Raw genomic sequence first — 22950 nt, forward strand, 5'->3', positions numbered from 1 at the left:
ATTAATCCTTTCTTAAATAAAAAGAAAATAATAAAATAAACAATTATCTTTATCCCAATAAATGGCATATAGTAAAAAAAATCTTTTTTTAAAGTCAACTTTCAGTGAACACTTCAACATCCTAAAAAGATTGGACTCAACATGTCAAAAAGGAATCAAACTATCCTCTCAGAATTCATCCTTCTAGGACTGCCCATCCAACCAGAACAGCAGCCTCTGTGCTATGTCCTGTTCCTGGCCATGTATCTTACCACCGTCCTGGGAAACCTGCTCATCATCATGCTCATCTACTTGGACTCCCACCTCCACACGCCCATGTATATGTTCCTCAGCAATCTGTCTTTCTCAGACCTCTGCTTTTCCTCTGTCACGATGCCCAAATTGCTGCACGACATGCAGTGCCAAGTTCCATTCATCCCCTATGCTGACTGTTTAACACAGATGTACTTCTTCTTGTTTTTTGGTGACCTGGAGAGCTTTCTCCTTGTGGCCATGGCCTATGACCGCTATGTGGCCATCTGCTTCCCTCTGCACTACACCACCATCATGAGCCCAAAGCTCTGCCTCTCCCTGGTGGTGCTGTCCTGGGTGCTGACCACATTCCATGCCATGCTGCACACCCTGCTCATGGCCCGATTGTGGTTTTGTGAGGACAATGTCATTCCCCACTTTTTCTGTGATCTGTCTGCTCTCCTGAAGCTGGCCTGCTCTGACACTCAAGTCAATGAATTGGTGATCCTTTTTATTGGAGGACTTGTTGTTGTTGTCCCATTCCTCCTCATCCTCATGTCCTATTCACGAATCCTGTGCTCCATTCTCAGAGTCCCTTCTTCTCGGGGCATCCGCAAGGCCTTCTCCACCTGTGGCTCTCACCTCACTGTGGTGTCATTGTTCTTTGGAACAATTATTGGTCTCTATTTATGTCCATCAGCTAACAATTCAGCTGTGAAGGAGACTGTCATGGCCATGATGTACACTGTTGTGACCCCCATGCTGAACCCCTTCATCTATAGCCTGAGGAACAGAGACATAAAAGGGGCCTTCAGAAAAGCCTGTTGTAGAAAAAAAATTCCCTTTCATATGTAATGGTAAACACTTGAGATTTCTAATGTTGGAACATTATTCCAAACTTTCTCCCTCACTTGTAAACTATTTAATTCCCATGTGACATAGTTGTTCAAAATGTATAAGAGAAGAAATGGAGTTGCCTACATCCATTAGTGAAGGGCTTGGTGACTGCTAACTAGTTGATCCTTGTTGTTTCCACCAGGAGTCCCAGAAAAGCACAGATTAAGAGCTATAGTTTTAAAATATCTTTATGCCTTATATTATTAATCTTTATCATATACATTTTTATGCCAGAACTCTGTTACGATAGTGGTAATATTTTATACTACTTTTTAAAATGCTCACATCAATAATACTGAATAAGATTCAAACATCTTAACCTAGTCTCCTTGTAATTGTTTTGTAGTACCTCTCCTGTACATGTTTTTCTACTATCTTAGACCCTAACATTTCCCCTCTCTGATTATCATTGATATGTATCTAAATATATTATGTTTTCTGATCTATCAGAATGATTGTTTTTCTAACCATTTACTAAAAGAATCTTTGGGGGGGGGCAGGTTGAGAGGATCTTGTAAGAGAAATACTCTCCCTGTTTTGTTTTGTTTGTTTGTTTGTTTATTTTTTGGCATTAGAGTTATTTCTGGGGCTCATTGCCTGCACAACCCAGTTGCTCCCAAAGACATTTTTTTCTGTTTGCTAGGTAGAGTGTGAGAGACACAGGGCAGGGGGAGAGACAGAAGGAGAGGCACCATAGCACTATTTCTCTGCTCAGGAAACTTCTCTCCTGCAGATCCTCCAGTGTGGTGACTTAGGATTCAAACCAGGGTATGATAACATGCCCTCTCTACAGAGAGAGTTACCTGCCAGCCTTCCTTTCCGGAGTGTGTTTCCGAAGACATCACTTTGATCAATGTCCATAAGCGTATCAGCTATGTTTTCTTGTGTGTATTTTATGGCTTCTTTTTTTTTTTTTCATTTTAAATCATAGCTTTTTCTTCTTCTTTACCCCAACTTCAGTATAACTTTGTTGGGAGAGTGTTGACTTATAGAACTGTTGTTTTTATAAAGGTATATTTTTAAAAGATTGGTGTCAGTATGTTTCACCTTCCACCAAACCATTATTTTATTCCACCATTGCTACTTAGATCCCGAATCTTTGTTGAAGATCTTTATATCTATGTTCTATAGTTTTCACGTGTGTGTGTGTGTGTGTGTGTGTGTGTGTGTGTGTGATTTCATGTCAGTTTGTTGGCAGACTGATATGAAACTCATAAAATTTACTTTGGTGAATCAACTTTAAAAAAATGTCTTGGAAAATCTTGAGCAAAGTAGGTGTTGGATTTAGCAGACTTCATTGGTAAAGCCATCTGAGCCTGGGTTTGTGTTTTGAAGATTTTCTGACTTGTTATTGGTCTTTTGGAATTTCTTCTCACTCAAGTTGGGGATGTTGTACAGTCTAATAACTTGTTTATTTCTTCTAAATTATTCACCCTATGTCCAATTTCTTTTAAGATAGTAAGTTATAAAGCACTGTCCTCTCCTATACTACATTACATTGGCATTTTAAAAAATATTTATTTATTTATTTATTTTCCCTTTTGTTGCCCTTGTTGTTTTATTATTGTAGTTATTGTTGTTGATGATGTCATCATTGTTGGGTAGGACAGAGAGAAATGGAGAGAGATGGGGAAGACAGAGAAGGGTGAGAAAGATAAAAACCTGCAGACCTGCTTCACTGCCTGTGAAGCAACTCCCCTACAGGTGGGGAGCCAGAGGTTCGAACTGGGATCCTTACTCCAGTCTTTGCGCTGTGGGCCACCTGCGCTTAACCTGCTGTGCTACTGCCAGACTCCCACATTGGCATTTTTTAAAGTTATTTGACCATTAAGCTATAGATCTGTTTCTGGACTCTATTATGTTCAATGGGCTTTACTTATTTACTTCTACTCAAATGTTCAGATGATTCTCTATCCATCATATCACACTTGTTTGATGTATTCTCATATCTGTGTTGAATTTTTTTTATCTCCTTTATAACTGTAATGAAATTTGTTTGCTTTAAGGCTATTTCCTTGTAGTTTGATATTGAACTAATAGATAAAACATGTTACGCGTATATATTGTCCTAACACTTAAATTTTGATTAGTTATGTTAAAATTCTCCTTACCATTATTTTACCATTATAAATTAATTTTTATCTAGTTCTTTCATTAACTCCTTGCTTGGCTGGATTATGTCTTCACATCAATCATAGCAGCAGAATGCTAGGGTAATGTCTATGTGGATGCGTTCAGTACCTCCCTTTCCTTTACTCCTTATGTCACTAATTTCTGGAAATATCACTCCAAATGTCTCAAACAACAACTGTTCTTTATATCTACTTTCACCATTAAAATTTAACCTATCATCTCCATTATTCTTCCCCTGCATGTCATATAGTAGCCTCCAAAAAACTTTGTCAATTTTTTGAAACAACCAACCAACCAAAAACAAAACAAAATAAAAACAAAAGGAAAAACAATATCCAACCCATCTCGGAGACTTTAAGAGTACTATGGTGGTGCAAGGATCTGTCCAAGAACCTGAAAGACAGATTGGTAGATAGATAGATAGATAGATAGATAGATAGATAGATAGATAGATAATTAGACAGGTAGCCAGCTGCTGCTGGGAGTTATGGATTCTTAGTGCTAGCACCAAGCCCAAGAGAGAGAGACAGAGAGAGAGAAAGAGCAAGAACTGTGGTGGTTATCCTTGGGGGATAGTGACAGCAGGAATTTTTTTTATATACATATATACTAAGTAGAACATAATGAATGCCGGAACAAGCAATGCTCTCATCTCTCTCTTTTCTCTCAGTATAAAACAAATAAAAATATTTTTTAAATAAAAGAGTTGATTTGAGCCCTGAAGATACAATATTTATAGCTGAAGATGTCACAGAAGGTCAGATAAAGACAGGGCAGTGGTGCACCTGGTTCAGAGCACATTGCAATGTGCAAAGCCCTGGGTTCACACCACTGGTCTCTATTTGCAGGGAGGAAGCTGCATGAGTGGTGAAGCAGTGCTGCAGGTCAGTCTATCACCTATCTATCTCCCCTGTCTCTATCAAAAAAGAAAAAAGAGAGGGAGAGAAAGAGAGATATCAGATAATACTGCTACCCAAAAATGAGTTTCCAGCTGAAAGTCAGATGTAGAAGCACTATGTTCTCCAGAAAGTTCTTTTTTTTTTAAATTTCTTTATTGGGGAATTAATATTTTACATTCAACAGTAAATACAATAGTTTGTACATGCATAACATGTCTCAGTTTTCCACATAACAATACAACCCCCACTAGGTCCTCTATAATCCTTCTTGGACCTGTATCCTCCCCCACACACACACATACACCCAGACCCCAGAGTCATTTACTTTGGTGCAATATGCCAACTCCAGTTCAGATTCTACTTGTGTTTGCTTTTCTGAACTTGTTTTTCAACTTCTGTCTGAGAGTGAGATCATCCCATATTCAACCTTCTGTTTCTGACTTATTTCAATTAACATGAATTTTTCAAGATCCAAGAATGGCTGAAAACGGTGAAGTCACCATTTTTAATAGCCGAGTAGTATTCCATTGTATATATAGATCACAACTTGCTCAGCCACTCATCTGTTGTTGAACACCTGGGTTGCTTCCAGGTTTTGGCTATTAAAAATTGTGCTTCTAAGAACATATGTGTACACAGATCTTTTTGGATGGGTGTGTTGGGTTCCTTAGGATATATCCCCAGGAGAGGAATTGCAGGATCATTGGGTAGGTCCATTTCTAGCCTTCTGAGAATTCTCCAGACTGTTCTCCCCAGAGGTTGGACCAATTGACATTCCCACCAGCAGTTCCTTTGAGCCCACAACTTCTCTAGCATCTACTGCTGTTACCTTTACTGATGTATGACATTCTCACATGAGTGAAGTGGTATCTCATTATTGTCTTTGTTTGCATTTCTCTGAAAATCAGACTTGGAACATTTTTCATGTGTTTCTTGGCCTTTTGGATCTCTTCTGTGGTGAATATTCTGTCCATGCCCTCCCTCCATTTTTGGATGAGGTCATTTGTTTTCCTGTTGTTGAGTTTGGCAAGCTCTTTATATATTCTGGTTATTAGCCTCTTGTGGATGTATGGCATGTAAAGATCTTCTCCCATTCTGTGAGGGGTCTCTTGGTTTGGGTAGTGGTTTCTTTTGATATGCAGAAGCCTTTTAATTTGATGTAGTCCCATGGGTTTATGCTTGCCTTAGTTTTATTTGTAATTGGATTCGTTTCATTGAAGATGTCTTTAACATTTATGCAGAAAAGAGTTCTGCCAATATTTTCCTCTAAGTATCTGATAGTTTCTGGTCTAACATATAGGTCCTTGATCCACTTGGAATTTACTTTTGTATTTGGTGAAATATAGTGGTTCAGTTTCATTCATCTGCATGTTTCAACCCATTGTTTCCAACACCATTTGTTGAAGAGACTCTGCTTTCCCCATTTAATAGTCTGGGAACCTTTGTCAAAGATCAGATGTCCATAGGTGTGGGGCTTATTTTTGGGCTCTCAATTCTATTCCTCTGGTCATTGTATCTATTCATATTCCAGTACCAAGGAGTTTTTATGATAACAGCCCTATAATACAATTTGAGATCTGGGAGTGTGATGTCTCCAGTTCTGTTCTTTCTTCTTAAGACTGTTTTGGAAATTCTAGATCTTTTCTGGTTCCAGATAAACATTTGTAGCATTTGTTCTATTCTACATATGTAGCATTTGTTCTATTCTCCTAAAAAATGTGGTTGGGATCTTGATGGGGATAGCATTAAATTTGTAGATGGCTCTGGGTAGTATATTCATTTTGATGATGTTAATTCTTCCAACCCATGAGTATGGAATATCTTTCTACTTCTTTGTGTCTTTTTCAATTTCCTTGAGGAGTGACTCATAATTTTCATTATATAAGTCTCACTTCTTTGGTTAAGTTGGTTCCTAGAGATTTTATTGTTTTTGTTGCTATAGTAAAAGGAATTGATTTCTGGATTTCATCTTCTTCTAATTTAGTTTTGCATAGAGGAATGGCACTGACTTTTGAATGTTAATTTTGTAGCCTGACACCTTGCTGTATTGCCTGATGATTTCCAAAACCTTCTTGCTAGATTCCTTAGGTTTTTCTTTTTTTCTTTTTTAGCCACTGTGCTAACTCCCGGGCCCTTTTTTTTCTTTTTTATAAATGTTAAGTTTTGCTTCTTTTTTTTTTTTAGATCTTATTTATTTATTAATGAGAAAGATAGGAGGAGAGAGAAAGAACCAGACATCATTCTTGTACATGTGCTGCCGGATAGAACTCAGGACCTCATGCTTAAGAGTCCAAAGTTTTATCACTGTGCCACCTCCCGGACCACACCTTAAGTTTTTCTGTGTATACTATCATGTTATCTGCAAATAGAGAGAGTTTGACTTCTTCTCTTCCAATCTGTATCCCATTAATTCCTTGCTCCTGCCTGATTGCTATGGCAAGAACTGCCAACACTATGTTGAATATTAATGGTGTTAGTGGGCAGCTCTGTCTAGTACCAGATCTGAGGGGGAAATGCTTGCAGTTTTTCACCATTGAGTATGATGTTGGCTGTAGGTTTGCTATATATAGACTCCACTATCTTCAGGAATTTTCCATCTATTACCATTTTTGTAGTGCTTTGATCATAAAGAGATGTTGTATTTTGTCAAAGGCTTTCTTTCTCTGCATCAACTGATATGACCATGTGGTTTTTGGTCTTGCTTTTGCTGATGTGGTGGATCATGTTGATTGATTTACGCATGTTAAACCAAGCTTGAATGCCTGGGATAAAGCCCACTTGGTCATGATGAACAATCTTTTTAATATACTGCTGTATCCAGGTGGCTAGAATTTTGTTCAATATTTTAGCATTTATGTTCATCAGAGATATTGGTCTGTAGTTTTCTTTTTTGGTTGTGTCCCTGTCTGCTTTTGGTATCAAAGTGATGTTGGCTTCATAGAAGCTGGAAGGGAGAATGACAGTGTCTTTTAAAAGTAGAGGTATTAGTTCTTCTTTGAAGGTTTTGTAGAATTCATTTGTAAAACCATCTGGTCCAGAACTTTTATTCTTGGGAAGGTTTTTGATTAAAAAAAAAAATCTGTTTCAATTTCATTAGCTGTGATGGGCCTGTTCATGTTATCTAGTTCCTCTTTACTTAGTTTTGCAAGTTGGTAGGTATCTAGGAAATCATCCATTTCTTCCAGGTTCTTTAGCTTGGTGGCATATAGCTGTTCATAGAAGCCTCACATAATATGTTGAATTTCTGAGATGTCTGTTGTGATATCTTCTCATTCATTTATGATCCAATTTACTTGGGTCTTCTCCCTTTTTTGTTTTGTGACTCAGGCTAAAGGTTTGCTGATTTTGTTCACTCTTTTGAAGAACCAACATTTACTTTTGTTGATCTTTTGTATGGTTTTTATTATTTTCAATGTTATTTATTTCTGCCCTAACTTTAGTGATTTCTGTCCTTCTAGGTCTTTAAGATGTGCAGTCACAGCCGGAACTTTTATGGTGGAAATATTATGGAACTATATCCCTATTATGCCCTTGTAAATCACTATTAAGTCACTATAAAAATTAAAGCAAATATACAAAAATCTTTGATGTTAAGTGTTTTACCTTTGGTCTCAAATGCTTCCAATCCACTATAGATACAAAAGTCATAGACCCATATCTAAACATGCAAATTTATTTTATGTGCCTCCTCTGCCTGTAATATCTGAACCTATTTGAATGGATTTCTGTGTAAAATGTTAGTTTTTGACTTTAGCTTATGTGCCCACCTGGTTTGGTCTGTCTCTCCAGCTTTAATATTCACCTTTTTCCCTTCCAAGGTCCTTCATGCTCTATTCACCTCCTTTTCCCTTTTGATATTTTGGTTCCCCTGTTGTCCGTAAGAGGTTGTTTCAGGGCTCTTAATTCTATTCTACTGGTCGGTGTGTCTGTTTCTATCCCAGTGCCAGGCATTTTTGGTTACAGTAGTGCTCTAATATAGTATGAGATCTGAGAGTGTTATCTCTTGTGTTTCCCTGTGATGAAGTTTGTAACACTTGGTAGTAACACTCAGTAGACTCTTTATCATATTTGCCAGATATATTCTAAACCTTGAGGAAGCAGAGACTATGTCTACCTTGGCTACTGTTTTTCCTATGTGGCTCGGTGCCTTGTACATAAATATGGCAAATATTTATTTTAAATGTATTAATGAGATAATGGCTCAAGTATTTCCTAGGTGAATCAATCTACACATTACTTACTACTGTGGAGCTTGAATTTGGTTGGAAATAGATAGCTGATGTACATGGAAGTAACTATTGGACACCACAAAATTGTTTCGATCAAGTGCTACAGACCAAGTGCTGATTCTGACAGTCATTGTACAAGTAATTTTTAAATTTCTGGTTCTAAGATTACAGGGTATAAATCCCACACCACACTCACTCTAAAGTTCTGTGCCCCACCCTCCCAATAATGACCACCATAGTTCTCACAAAGTCTTAGAGACAGATTGTTTACTTCCGTTTTTTCATGCTCATGTGTTTCAGAGTAGATTTCCCACAACTTCTTTATCTAGTCATCCTGACAGCTATTGCTGAAGATCAGATACTATGCAGCAGCATATAGAGATGGAAGATGCTAGTGTTTGCTGTGATGGTTTGGGAAAGCTTCAAATAGCAGACCAGACATGACCAGAAATCTCTCTCTGGATATTATTACTCATAAATGTGGCTCAGATTTAGAAATGCAAGGGGTGGGAGCAAAGTACCAGGGTGTTACTAATGAGTTTCTTTGGGATCCAGGGATCCCAGGGGTCAGGGCACTGTAGAAGAGAGGAGTCAAGACAATAGCAGGGTCTCTGGCTGGAAATGCACGACATGGAAATAGCAATCAGAAATCAAGCCTCACTGAGACAAGCTGGGTAAGACAAGGAGTCCAGAGTGGGTTCATGTTCTAAGTTCCCTTTTCACTAATTTGTGGATTTCATAATTTTCTGATGCATTTCTTGCAGTGTGATTTAGAAGTCATTCTTTTTATTGTTTGCCTTCTCGGTAGGGATTCCCTTCTCCAGACTCTACCTGGAATCACCACAGATTTTAATAACAATAAATTGTATGCTTACAGAACTCTTTATGCAGCACAAACAATAGTCACTTCAAATCCATACTTCCACAAAGTATGTAAGAGTCATTGATGAGAGGTATAAGTAAGCTTGGGATAGTTCAGCAATTTGCCAGGACCATAGATCAGTAAATGATGGAATCTGACTTCCCTGGGACTCTGACAAATAAGCTTAGTAGTGAGGTGTAAACACAGTGTAAGACTACATCTGAAAACTTCTTTCCCAGAAGCCAGTTGTTTTATGCTCCTCAGGTTGCCCTAATACCAATATTTTTAAACTACTTATAGTTATAACTTGAGAAAAAATTCTTGCTGTTAAAGTTTAATCTCTCCTTTGGGCCACTAGTTTCTTCCATGACACCCCTCCATAACTTCTCTGTTAGCATCAAGACCCTGGATTTACTGGGTGGTATGATCATAGAAAAAAGGCTACATCCATAACTCAGAACTTACTGTTACTATAGCCAAACATGGTCTCACTCTATGGCAAGTCTTTTTTCTTTTTTCATTTAGTAATGATTCATAAGACCATTGGATAAGAGGGGTACAATTTGCAAGTTCTTATTTTTACATGGGATTTACTTTCCCTTTTGCAAAAATGGCAATGAGAGGATTCAAACTAAGAGAGTCTAAATTCCTTGACTGAAACTATGGAGCTGATATGAGTACAGTCAGGTGCTCTTGAGCTGACTGACTCCAGGATTCTGGTACTTTAATACTGTGCATGGCATACTGGAATTCTAACTTGAACTGTTTGCTTCCTCTGATATTCACAGAATTTCTATCTCAATCTTATTCCCTTCTAACTCCTACTTTTTCAGATTAACACCCCTAGGATCAACAAAGTATTCAAAGTGAAAAGGATATGATTTTCATATGGGGATGGGTAATATTAATGTTGTAGTTTGTATTAAGCCGAGATAAAAGTGGAGGGAACATCTTTCCAGTACTTCCATTGACAAGAATGGGGAGTTCAGAACCTTGGGGGTAGATATGATTGTTTGTATATGGTAAGAAAAACATGTCCTATCTTCTAATCCTCAGTAACTCAGACCTTTATGCCACTGTGTGCAGTGTGAACAGTGCCAGGGAGTCAAATGGCTCCTTCTGAGGCATTCATAGAACACAGGCTTAGATCATATCTCCTTCACCATATCTATCCACCTAGGTGAGTGAATAAGGAAATATTATAAGCTGGATGGCAAGCAAATAATAGGACATTTCTTTGGAATCAAGTACTGAGAGAAGACAGTGAGAAGGATGTAGGTATTGATGGGTGATGGTGATAGAACCCAGACCTGGGTTTTTCTTATGAATAATAATTCTTATTATTAGCAACATAACAATGATTCACACAATTATAAGATTTCAGGGGTGTATTTTCACACCCACTTACATGTGTGTATAGTTCACCACCCCTACCAGCAAACTCTTGTATTCTCCTTTCCCTCTGATAGTCACCATAGTTTTCAGGTAGTTTGGCTAATATTTATTTTTCAATTTTTTTGCTTCAGTTTTCAATATTCCATATATGAGTGAAGCCATGTTATAATGCACAAGGACCCAGGTTCAGTCCTCTGGTCCCTATCTACAGGAGGAAAGTTTCATAAGTGGTGAAACAGTGTTCTCTCTCTCTCTCTCTCTCTCTCTCTGCCCTTTCAATTTCTGGCTGTCTTTGTCCAACAAATAAATAAAGATAATATAAAACAATTTTTTAAAAATGATTAATTCTCCTTCTTTACCTCACCTTCAATGGAGCTTGACAGAATCAAGTGTAATGAGATAAGCCAGAAGAGAAGGATGCCTATGGGATGATCTCGCTCATAAATAGAAATTGAGAAATAAGAACAAAAAGGGGAAACACGAAGTTAAATTTGGACTGGATCTGGTGTATTGCCCCAAAGGAAAGGATTCTGGTGGGCAGGGAGGGGGAGCTCTCAGGACTGGATCTGGTGTATTGCCCCAAAGGAAAGGATTCTGGTGGGCAGGGAGAGGGGGAGCTCTCAGGACTGGATCTGGTGTATTGCCCCAAAGGAAAGGATTCTGGTGGGCAGGGAGGGGGAGCTCTCAGGGCTCGGTGCATGATATTGGAGGAGGACTCAGGCTGGGGGTGAGAGTGTCTTGCAGAAAACTGAGAAAATTTACACAATGTATCAAAACCTGTATTTATTGTAAACCATTAATCCCCCCAATAAAAACTAGAAAATAAACAGAATAATAACATTTATTTAAGCCAATATATTCAAGATATCATTTCAACACATAATCAGTATTAAAAGTTATTAATGATATGGTATACATCTATTTTCTTTTAAAAAATACAGTGTGTCTTTTCCACATATAATCTCAGTTTGAACTAGTCACAGATGTGTGCTCACCAGTTACATGTGGCTGGTAACTAATGGGTTAAGCAATATAGATCTAAGTTATAGCCTCCCCCTGGAAAATTCTGTACCAATTGAAATGGAATGTATAAAAAAATTAAGTGTGGCTTAGAGACAGCCCAACTGGTAGAGCACCGGACTTTCATACCCAAAGTTCCCAGTTCAGTTGCAAGCATTGCATATGCTGGAATGGTGCTCTGGCTTGTTTCTCTCTGTCTCACTTGAAACTATCTCATATGGGGGCCAAGTGGAGGTGCACTTGGTTAAGTGCACATATTACCATGCACAAGGACCCAGGCTTAAGTCCCTGGTCCATACTAAAAGGGTGAAAGCTTCACAAGGGGTGAAGTAGTGCTGCAGATGTCTCTCTGTCTGTCTCCCTCAGTTTTTCTTTGATCTATCAAAATAAATAAAATTTAAAAAAAGAAACTCTCTTATGTGTAATAAATAAAGTTAAGGGGGCTAGGTTGTGGTGCACCTGGTTGAGCACACATGTTACAATACACAAGGACCCAGGTTCGAGCCCTCAGTCCCCACCTTCAGGGAGAAGGCTTTGCTATACTTGATCTTAGCCAAAAGGCTGATAAGTGATAGGGAGAAAGATTTGCTAGTGGTGAAGCAGTGCTGCAGGCATCTTTCAGTCTCTCTGTCTCTCTGTCTCTCCCTCTCTCCCTCTCTATCACCCCCTTTCCTCTTGATTTCTGGTTGTCTCTATCCAGTAAACAAATACAGATAAAAATAAGTAAGTAAATAGAGTTAAAATTATTTAAGTAGTAGTGTTGGAAAACAGAAAATGGTACATCAGATATTTTGATAGTTTCTAGACCACATGAAGCCAATTAAATTAAATTGAGGAAAAATTCAGCTGAGTATCTAGCTTTCATGAAAAACAAGAATTAGACAAGCTCTCCTAGAAAATAAATGACCCATTTCTTCCAGAAGTACTAGAACACTCCGAACTTTACATGGAGAAATGAATCTGGAGTCACTGGAGTACAAAAAGCAACTCTGAGGACTACAAGTGAGTCCCTGATCTGAAGCATTTATTCCCTAGACATCATCCCAGTCAGTGTGGACCACTGGGTAACTCACCTGGTTTCTGTCATCATAGATAATATGTGTCATCAAATGAACTTCATAGAAACAGAATTACAGAACTCTATTTTGAATCTGAATTACTTTATGCCACTTCCTCAGTCACATTTATTTTTTTACATTCCATTTTAATTTGTTACAGAATATTCGGGGGGGCTATATATTAGATCTGTATCCAATGTGGTAGCCACCAGCCACATGTAATTACTGAGCACATGACTGTGACTACTTCAAGCTGAGAAATATTACATGTTGAAAATAACATTTTAGTAAATGTACACAACATCATGAATCATTTTGACATCATTTGTAATTCTTTAATGCTGATCTTTTAGATTGCCTGGTACAGTTATCTGAACCATAGTTAACTCTTTTGTTGTTGTTGTTGCTACATGGCACATCATTTAAATGAATATGGCATAATTTGCTTATCCTGTCTTCTGTTGATAATACACTTGAGTCTCTCAATACTAGATGCTATGACTAAAGTTTCTGTGAAATTTTGTTTTCCTCTCAGCATTTTCGTGTTATTTGGATATATACCAAGTAATGATATTGCTAGACCATACGGTATTTGTATTTGATTTGTTTGAAAACTCTCTGTCTCGCTTTCCATAGAGGATGCACCAGTTTCATTCTCACTAACAAAGTACTGGAGTTCCTTTTTCTCCACATCCTCAGGAACACCTGTCAGTTTTTGATTTGTTGTTGTAAGCTGTTCATTGTGCTTTTGATTTCTGTTTCTGTCATTATTAAGAAGGGGAACATTGATTCATATGTCTTCTTTAGAAAATGGTTATCTCAAATCTTTTGCCCACTTTTTTCCTTTTTAAAAATATTTTTTACTTATGATTTAATAGTGATTTACAAGATTATAATAGGAGTATAATTCCATACCACTTCCACCACCAAAATCCTGTACCCCTACCCCCCTCCAACAGTAACTAACCACCACAGTTCTGCCATGGTCATAGGTATGGGTTAATTGAAGTTGAAGTTCTCACCCTTGATACAAATCATCAGCTGCCCAGTCTTCTCCCCCAGCAGAATTCTGGATTCAACCCCCCCCCCAAGGCTTTCTTCCTTTCTTTCTTTCTTTCTTTCTTTCTTCCTTTCTCTCTCTTTTTTTCCCCAGAACACTGCTCAGCTTATAGCGGTGCAGGCAATTGAATCTGGGACTTTGGATCCTCAGGCATGAGACTCTCTTTGCCTAATGATTATGCTATCTCCCCCACTCTAAGATGACACTGTTTTAATTACTATTGCTTTGTGTATAGTATAAACTGAAGTCAGGGAATATAATGCCTCCATTTCACCTCCCAAGAGTGTTTTATATGTTTGAGGATTTTTGTGCTTCCACACAAAGTTTTGGATAATTTATTCAATTTTCTTCAAGAATGTTATTTCATTAACTTTTGATTGAGATTGTGTTGAATCTACAAATTGCTTTTTATTTTTTTTTACCTTTAAAAAATTTTTTTTATTTAAGAAAGGATTAATTAACAAAACCACAGGGTAGGAGGGGTATAATTCCACACAATTCCCACCACCCAATCTCCATATCCCACCCCCTCCCCTGATAGCTTTCCCATTCTCTATCCCTCTGGGAACATGGACCCAGGGTCACTGTGGGATGCAGAAGGTAGAAGGTCTGGCTTCTGTAATTGCTTCCCCGCTGAACATGGGCATTGACTGGTCAGTCCATACTCCCAGTCTGCCTCTCTCTTTCCCTAGTAGGGTGGGTCTCTGGGGAAGCAGAGCTCCAGGACACATTGGTGGGGTCTTCAGTCTAGGGAAGCCTGGCCGGCATCCTGATGACATCTGGAACCTGGTGACTGAAAAGAGAGTTAACATAAGAAGCCAAACAAATTGTTGAGCAATCATGGACCCAAAGCTTGGAATAGTGGAAAGGAAGTGTTAGGGGGGTACTCACTGCAAACTCTAGTGTACTTCTGCTTTCAGGTATATATTTTGCAGTAGTTTACGGATACGTGTGAACATATGCTCTCTCTCACAGAAAATGGTGTACATCTAGGTTTTGGGACTTTGTTAGAAAGTGAACCACCTGAGATGGAATTAGAATATACTATGAAAGGAAAGGTCTCACCTGAGTAATGAAGCTGAAGGGTTGTCTTTCCACATGTGAAGTCTCTGGACAGAGTCTGAAGTGAAGCATGTTGAGGTGGCAATCGTTGTGTTGTTTAGGTTATGATCGGCAGATGCAATATTATTTGATATGGATTGGGAGAAGCATACGGGAAAGTGGACCCTATCCAATAGTTCCAGGACTGGGGGAAGTAGGGGCTCTGTAGTGGAGATGTGAGGTTCCTGCTGTCTGAGCGTTCAAAAAGACAATCAATAGTTAATGTTATCATCACATTATTTGGTAATTGGGTTAACTTTGAAAAGTCCTTTTGTTAGGGTTTGTTGTACAGTACCCAGTATCTTGTATATAGCTGTGCTATTGGTTGCTTCTGATCTACTTGGTCTAGGCTTTTGACAGAGTCAACATATCAATTACACAGCCTATATATTGAAAAGATTCAGTTTGTGTTTTGAAAAACTTCAAGACATACAATTAATTTTCCCCCTCTCGTATTAATTAACTAGTGATTTATATGACTACATTTTACTAGGAGTGTACATAAATACCATTCCCACCACCAAAAGACTGTGACCCATCCCTCCCACCCATTCCCACCCCCCACTGTCCCAGGAAGCTGCATGTCTACCCCTCACCACAGGGTTTTTACTTTGGTGCCCTACTTACAATTTGGTCAGGTCCTGCTTTTAGTTTCCCTTTCAGATCTTCTTACTCAACTTCTGTTGATGAGTGGGATCATCCCATACTCATCTTTATCTTTCTGACTTAGCTCACCTAACATAATTCCTTCTAGCTCTGTCCAAGATGGGTCAGAGAAAGTGGGTTCATTGTTCTTGATAGCTGCCTAGTATTCCATTGTGTATATATACCACAGCTTTCTCAGACACTCATCTGTTGTTGGGCACCTGGGTTGCTTCCAGGTTTTAGCTATTATGAATTGTGCTGCTATGAACATAGGAGTACACATCTCTTTTTGGTTGGGTGTTATGGAGTCCTTGGGGTATAACCCCAGGAGAGGAATTACTGGAGCATATGGAAGGTCCATGTCTAGCCTTCTGAGAGTTTTCCAGACTGCTCTCCACAGAGGCTGTACCAATTTACATTCCCACCAGCAATGTAAAAGGAACGGTTCCTCTGTCCCCAACAACCTCTCCAGCATTTGTTGCTGCTGTCCTTTTTGATGTATGCCGTTCTTACAGGAGTGAGGTGGTTGTCTTAATTTGCATTTCTCTGACAATCAGTGACCTAGAGCAGTTTTTCATATGTTTGTTAGCCTTTTAAATCTCCTCTGTAGTGAATGTTTTGTTCATATCCTCTGCCCATTTTTGGATGGGGTCATTTGCTTTTTTGGTGCTAAGTTTGCTGAGCTCTTTATATATTTTGGTGATTAGTTTCTTGTCTGATGTATGGCATGTGAAGATCTTCTCCCATTCTGTGAGGGGTCTCTTTGTTTGATTAATAGTTTCTTTGGATGTGCAGAAGCTTTTCAATTTGATGTAGTCCCATTGGTTTGTTTCTGCTTTAGTCTTCCTTACAATTGGGTTTGATTCATCAAAGATGTCCTTGAGGTGTAGGTGGGAAAGTGTTTTACCAATGTTTTCCTCTAAGTATTTGATGTTTCTGGTCTGACATCTAGGTCTTTGATCCATTTGGAGTTGATTTTTGTTTCTGGTGAGATAAAGTGGTTCTACAAATTGCTTTTTAAAAAATATTTATTTATTCCCTTTTGTTGCCCTTGTTGTTTTACTGTTGTTGTTATTATTGTTGTTATTGATGTTCTCATTGTTGGATAGGACAGAGAGAAATGGAGAGGGGGGAAGACAGACAGGGGCAGAGAAAGCCACTTGTGAAGAGACTCCCCTTCAGGTGGGGAGACAGGGCCTCAAACCGGGATCCTTACGCTGGTCCTTGCGCTTAACCCTCTGCGCTACCGCCTGACTCCCTACAGATTGCTTTTGAAGGATGGTCATTTTGATAATATTTACTCTTCCAATCCATAAACAATGGATATTATTCCATTTCTTTGTGTCATCCTCTACTTCTTTTAACAGTTTCCTCCTTGGTTAGATTCGCTTCAAAGCATCTTTTTGGGTTCAATTCTGTCTGTGCTCCCCACCCGTAAGTCATTTTTTCTAGATAATACACACTAACTTGCAGTATATAAGCAGTTCTGGAAGCATCTTTGGTTTAATGTTTAGTTCTAAAGTTAAAATGTTTAGCTTCAGTTCCTGGTCTTTGGTTAAAAGTTGTAGCACTATGAACAAGTTACTTAACAAGTATAATCTCAATTTTTAATCTAAAAAGTAAAACTAAAAGCACTTGTCTCATAATATTGCCATGAGAAGTGAATTCAGTTCATATTAAACATTTATTCCTGTATTTGGCAAAAGCAAATACTGACAAATGTTTCTGTGGCCTGATTATCTCTATCACCCATCAACATCATTATTAGTATTCTGACCACTATAACTGTCATCATCACTATTATTATTGTTCATTAGTAATAAAGGATGACAACTAGTTTTGTGGTTCATATATTATTTACATACCCATGTTAAAGGAATACTAGAGGTAATTTTTATTTTTTAATTTTTATTATCTTTATTTATTGGACAGAAACAATCAGAAATTGAGAGGGAAAGGAGAAATAGAGAGGAAGAGAGACAGAGAGACACCTGCAGCACTGCTTCACCACATGCAAAGCTTTCCCCTTGCAAGTGGGAACCAGGGCTCAAACCCATGTCCTTTTGCATTATAACATGTGGGCTCAACCAAGTGCTCCACCAGCTGGCCCCTACAAAAGTTATTTTATTTGACTGCTTCCTACCTAATAATAAATCACACTGATCTGACACTATTCATGGTATAATTACAGGAATTCTTATAGAACTCTGGAGTATGATTGAATATGACTAATTTCATATGGATTTGCAGAGATATTTCTATACATATGCAGGCTTCATATGTATTTTATAAACACTTGTATTTGTTCATTTATTTGGGGGATAACAAATAAAGTACTGAACATAAAATTTATAATTCATTGGCATTTTACTTTAAAGCATGCTTAAATATTTGCAATGTACATGCATATGTGTATGCATAGGCTCTTACGTTTATGGAAATTTTTTTATTTTTAAAGGGTAAAATGAGAAAGCAACATGAACATGGGAAACCAAACTGTCATCTCTGAATTCCTTCTCCTGGGCCTGCCCATTGAACCAGATCAGCGAGACTTGTTCTATGCCCTCTTCCTCGCCATGTATCTTACCACCTTCCTGGGAAACCTGCTCATCATCATCCTCATCTACTTGGACTCCCACCTCCACACGCCCATGTATATGTTTCTCAGCAACCTGTCTTTCTCTGACCTCTGTTTTTCCTCTGTGACTATTCCCAAATTGTTGCAGGACATGCAGAGTCAAGTCCCTTCCATCCCCTATGCTGGCTGCCTGACCCAGATGTACTTCTTCCTGTTTTTTGCAGATGTGGAGAGCTTTCTCCTTGTGGTCATGGCCTATGACCGCTATGTGGCTATCTGCTTCCCTCTGCACTACACCACCATCATGAGCCCAAAGCTCTGCCTCTCCCTGGTGGTGCTGTCCTGGGTGCTGACCACTTTCATTTCTTTGTTGCATACTCTGCTCATGGCTCGGTTATCTTTCTGTGCTGATAATGTGGTTCCCCATTTTTTCTGTGACATGTCAGCTCTGCTGAGGTTGGCCTGCTCTGACATTCAGATAAATGAAATGGTGATATTTATCTTGGGAGGACTTGTCATTGTTGTTCCATTTCTATTAATCTTTTCATCCTATGTACGAATTGTCTCCTCCATCCTCAAGGTTCCTTCAGCCAGAGGCATCCGCAAGGCCTTCTCCACCTGTGGCTCCCACCTCTCTGTTGTGTCTCTCTTCTATGGGACAATCTTTGGTCTCTATTTGTGCCCTTCATCTAGCAACTCTACTGTCAAGGAGACTGTCATGGCTGTTATGTACACTGTGGTGACTCCCATGCTGAACCCCTTTATTTATAGCCTGAGGAATCAGGACATAAAAGGAGCTTTGAGAAGAGTTTTTTCAAAGCAGACTGTTCAGTTTTCTCTGGGACAGTGAGTGTAAAGATTAAAGTATGATTTCAAACAGTAGGTATAACAATCATAATGAATTGTATTCTGAATATTCTAGTGAAACCTAACTTCAGCACTGCTCCTTCAGCCTCCATCACACACACTTTCAGGAGGGGCTTTCCAAATGTCACTAGTAAAAAGTCCATTGTACCTCTTTTTTTTTTTCAAGTAAAAACAAGGCTAAGAGCCCTACTAGGTATTACTTTAATATTTTTTTCTTAGAAAAAAGAAAAATTAATTTCCAGGCACTAAAAGTCACAGCATTTCCAACAACAAAGTACTGGTTGAGAGAAGTTTCCATGTTCAGGGGACTCTAAAATACTAGCAACAGTTGGTATCCTGCTTCCATATAGGCAGATGGCATAAAAACTAGACCTATTTTCATCTGGGAAACTTCTAGGAAGCTGTCATGGAGTCTCAGAACTCAGTGGAATAATACTCCCTTCTATAGTTTTCACTTTCCTCACTGTCCCCACCCCACCCTCATTCCTCAGAAATGCCACCATGCCACAAACATCCCAGTGGTGGTTAGCTAAAGCTTCAGTCTTCTTGGGTAAGAAAGAGGTTGAAGAGAAGGGCAATCACTCCTGAGTCTCCATGCTCTCCTCCTCTTCTACTCAAGGTGGTCTTCTGTATTCTCCTCCTCTTCCTCTCCTTCCTTCTTCTCTGGTGGCTTCTCATATGCCTTTTGTGAAGGAATTACTATCACCCCATCCCAGGTAGATATTTCAGAAGCAAGATAATTGGCATCACCCTCCTGGCCAAGGATCTTTCTAAAGCTACCATGTGAGAGGATCTGGACCAGAGTCTGAGCTGTGTAACAGACCATGTCCTGCTGCTCTAGGGTCATCACTGTGTGTACTCTGAAGTTGCCACTCTCACAGGGGTCAACAGTATCTACTGACCCTGGCAGGAACAGCCTTGCAGCCAGAATCTGCAGGCAGTGCCTGTATGCCACATTTAAGGCCAAAGGCTGCCTAGTGGGGTTGTTCATCACAGCATAATGTCCAAGTAGGTCAAGGATCCAGGGTGTGAGGGGCTCAAAACCAGGAAAATGAATTCTCAGGTCCTTCAGCCGTCTGATGAGAACTTTAGCTGTGGACTGAGAAGCATTTTCGTCAAACCAGCGGGCATGCTGGATAGCTGCTGAGGCACTCTGCAACACTTTGATATCCAAATGGAGTTCTGGGGCCAGTTTTTGGAGATTGGGTGGTACTGTTGTAATGAGAATCTTCACTGTAGCATCTGAAGAGCTAATCTCAAAGTCGGTCTCATTGGTCAACATGATCAAAACTTCAGAAGGATCCTGTGCTCTAAGGCTTTCCACAACTTTGTTTCCTAAGGCAGCAACAGCTTCCAATGTTGGCAGAATCTTTAGGATCACCACCAGGTCAGCCACATTGTGTCCTATAGTCATTGTTCCCTTTTTATCTGACCCAACCTGTCAAACTTCTTCAATTTGCACTTCAAACGATGCTGGAGCCACAATCAAATTGTCAATCACATTGTTTATTTTTGTCACCAGAGAGAGGATAGAGGCCTGTTCAGCAGAATTAGGAGCCAGGTCGGCTAGGAAGGATTGTCAGTTTCCCCAATGAATGGGTACTCACGATCCTTCCTAGCCGACTGAATCCACATGGATCCCAGTCACTTTCAAAGCCAGCAACAAGCAACTCCTGACAGCTTTCAACCTGACCTGTTGACTGGCTATGGAAGAAGGGCAAACGCTAGAAGAAGAAGAAGGAGCCAGGTCCTGATTTCTCTTCAGCAAGGCCTCACGGAAGGATGTTTCATCGGGTGCTGGCTTGACCATGGGGAAGGTCAGCTCACACAAATAGAAATCATATGGGATGTGGGGCACAAAGGGCCTGAACCCTCCTCCTGGGCCACCCCTGGACCTGAAGCGCCTGCATCTACAGCGGCCTCTGTCGCCTCTCATGATGCCCTAAACCCCTAACAATGGTAACCATACCTACCACACCAGTGGCCCCTCTCCTCCCAGGAGCCACAACTGGAAAAACCATTGTACCTCTTTGATTTACCACTGTGTCTTGGTTGACATATATTGAACACTCGATGGTTATTATTCTACGTTGAAGAAATGCTCCTGTAATGTTGGTGTCTATTGTACTCAAAGAATGTATAGTGCCTCCTATTATCTTATTAAATAAATCTACTTGTCTAAACTATATCAGTGCTTTGCTTCTATCAAAATCTTTGCAGTGAAAAGTATCTTCCCATTTACTATGTACAGACTCTTGTCATTTTCATTCTCCAGGGTCATTTTTCCTCTTGTTAAACTAGTTGGTTCTTATTTTCAGATATTGATTGATTGATTGATTATAAGATCATATTCTAAAATTATCTTTCCTCTTTAACTACCAATATTTTTTAGTTAGTAACAAATAACTTCTTTAAAAAGATGTATATTTTAGAAGCTAGTGAAATAGCTTATTTAAATAGTGTGCTGCTTTACCACGTGTGTGACTTCCATTCAAGTCTGGCCCCTAACATATTAAAGGAAACTTTTGTGTTGTGGTCTTTTTCACTCTCTCTTTCTCTGCCTTTATCTAAAAAGGTCTATACTTTGGATAAGAATTTATTTTCAGATTTAAATCATATGATATGACATAGACCACAAAGTTGCTGTGGATTATTATATATATACATATATATATATATATATATATATATATATTCTAAAGAAATACAAGTAGTAACATAAAAACTAGAATTTATTTTTACCTCCTAGGTAGATTTTTTTTTCCTTGTGGAAATCATACTGAAGTTATTTAATTCTTTATTTTGTTATCAAATGTATGTATCTTGAAGATGGTGGTCTCTAATTTCTACAGTGCTTAAATCAGAACCTTGAAAATGCTAGATATAGAGTAAATACTTATTGTTTTGATTGGAATTATTCCTCTGTTTTGTAAAATAAATTTATCCCTCAAAAGTTCCACATTTTAAAAGTAATCTTTTCAATAATGACAACTCTGACTTAATTTTTCTTCAAAAGCTCCACTGAGTATGAAGATAATAGATTCTCATAGAACAATATTTGTGGAATACAAACAACAAGGAAATACTGTAGAGTATTCAGGTTCCCACACATTTCTGCTTCTATTCCTTCCCCTATGATGACTCTACCACAAATATTGGAAAATATTCTCCCAGATATTTTCTGTGCACAGACTAACATGCCATATAATAGATAAATAGTTACACATGACATTTTTCCTATTATTTACACTTACATGTATTTTGGATTCATTATTTAGTATAAGTACATTTAAGTCTTTCAGGAGCAATAGAGCATTTTGTTGAATGGATGCATTTGTCATTGTATATTGAAGTAATTGATTATATATTTCAGAGCCAGAGCCTAGTGCATATACCACTTCACCAATTCTGGGTTTCTTTTTTCACTCAGGTAGAGAAACAGAGAGGGAGAGACACTTCAGTAATGGAACTTTCTCCAGTGCCATGGTATCACTCCTGTGTGGTGCTGAGCTTTGAACCTGGGCCACACATGTAGCAAGGCACATGCTCTGCCCAGTGAGATATCTCTTGAACTCTATCATAATTTAATTAAATAATGTGTTTCTAATGGGCAATGGGGTCATTTTCAGTTTTTTGTTACTTTGAGTAATATTTAAACATTTTCCCTGATCTGTAGGTTTTTTAATTTTTCACTTATGAAATGGAAATATTGACAAGACCATAGGTTAAGAGGGGCACAATTCCCACCACCAGAATTCTGTATCCCCTCCCCTCCCTTGAAAGCTTTCCTATTCTTTATCCCTCTGGGAGTATGGACCTAGTTAGTGATCTACAGATATTTTATGCTTTGTATGGATATATTCTTAGAAATGAATATACCAGGTCAAAGAATATGAATATATTTTATAACTGTGAAAAGGTTGTCAAATTGATTTCAAGGAAATTTTACTTAGGTAAATTTGTACATTTTTCTCA

The 22950-nt window shown here is 38.6% G+C and overlaps 2 protein-coding genes and 1 pseudogene across 2 annotated transcripts; 2 read left to right on the forward strand and 1 right to left on the reverse strand.

Annotated features, from left to right (window-relative positions):
• Window positions 1–141: 141 nt before the first annotated feature.
• Window positions 142–1086, forward strand: LOC103113378 (olfactory receptor-like protein DTMT). Its single transcript, XM_007522911.1, has one exon. It carries the CDS (start codon window positions 142–144, stop codon window positions 1084–1086), a length of 945 nt encoding a protein of 314 aa, XP_007522973.1.
• Window positions 1087–18007: 16921 nt separating this feature from the next.
• Window positions 18008–18958, forward strand: LOC103113389 (olfactory receptor-like protein DTMT). Its single transcript, XM_007522922.2, has one exon. The coding sequence runs from the start codon at window positions 18008–18010 to the stop codon at window positions 18956–18958; it is 951 nt and encodes a 316-aa protein (XP_007522984.1).
• A 185-nt stretch (window positions 18959–19143) lies between these two features.
• On the reverse strand, window positions 19144–20911 carry LOC103111613 (interleukin enhancer-binding factor 2-like; annotated as a pseudogene).
• Window positions 20912–22950: the final 2039 nt, after the last annotated feature.

Source organism: Erinaceus europaeus, chromosome 12 (assembly GCF_950295315.1).
Source record: "Erinaceus europaeus chromosome 12, mEriEur2.1, whole genome shotgun sequence".
NCBI lineage: Eukaryota > Metazoa > Chordata > Mammalia > Eulipotyphla > Erinaceidae > Erinaceus > Erinaceus europaeus.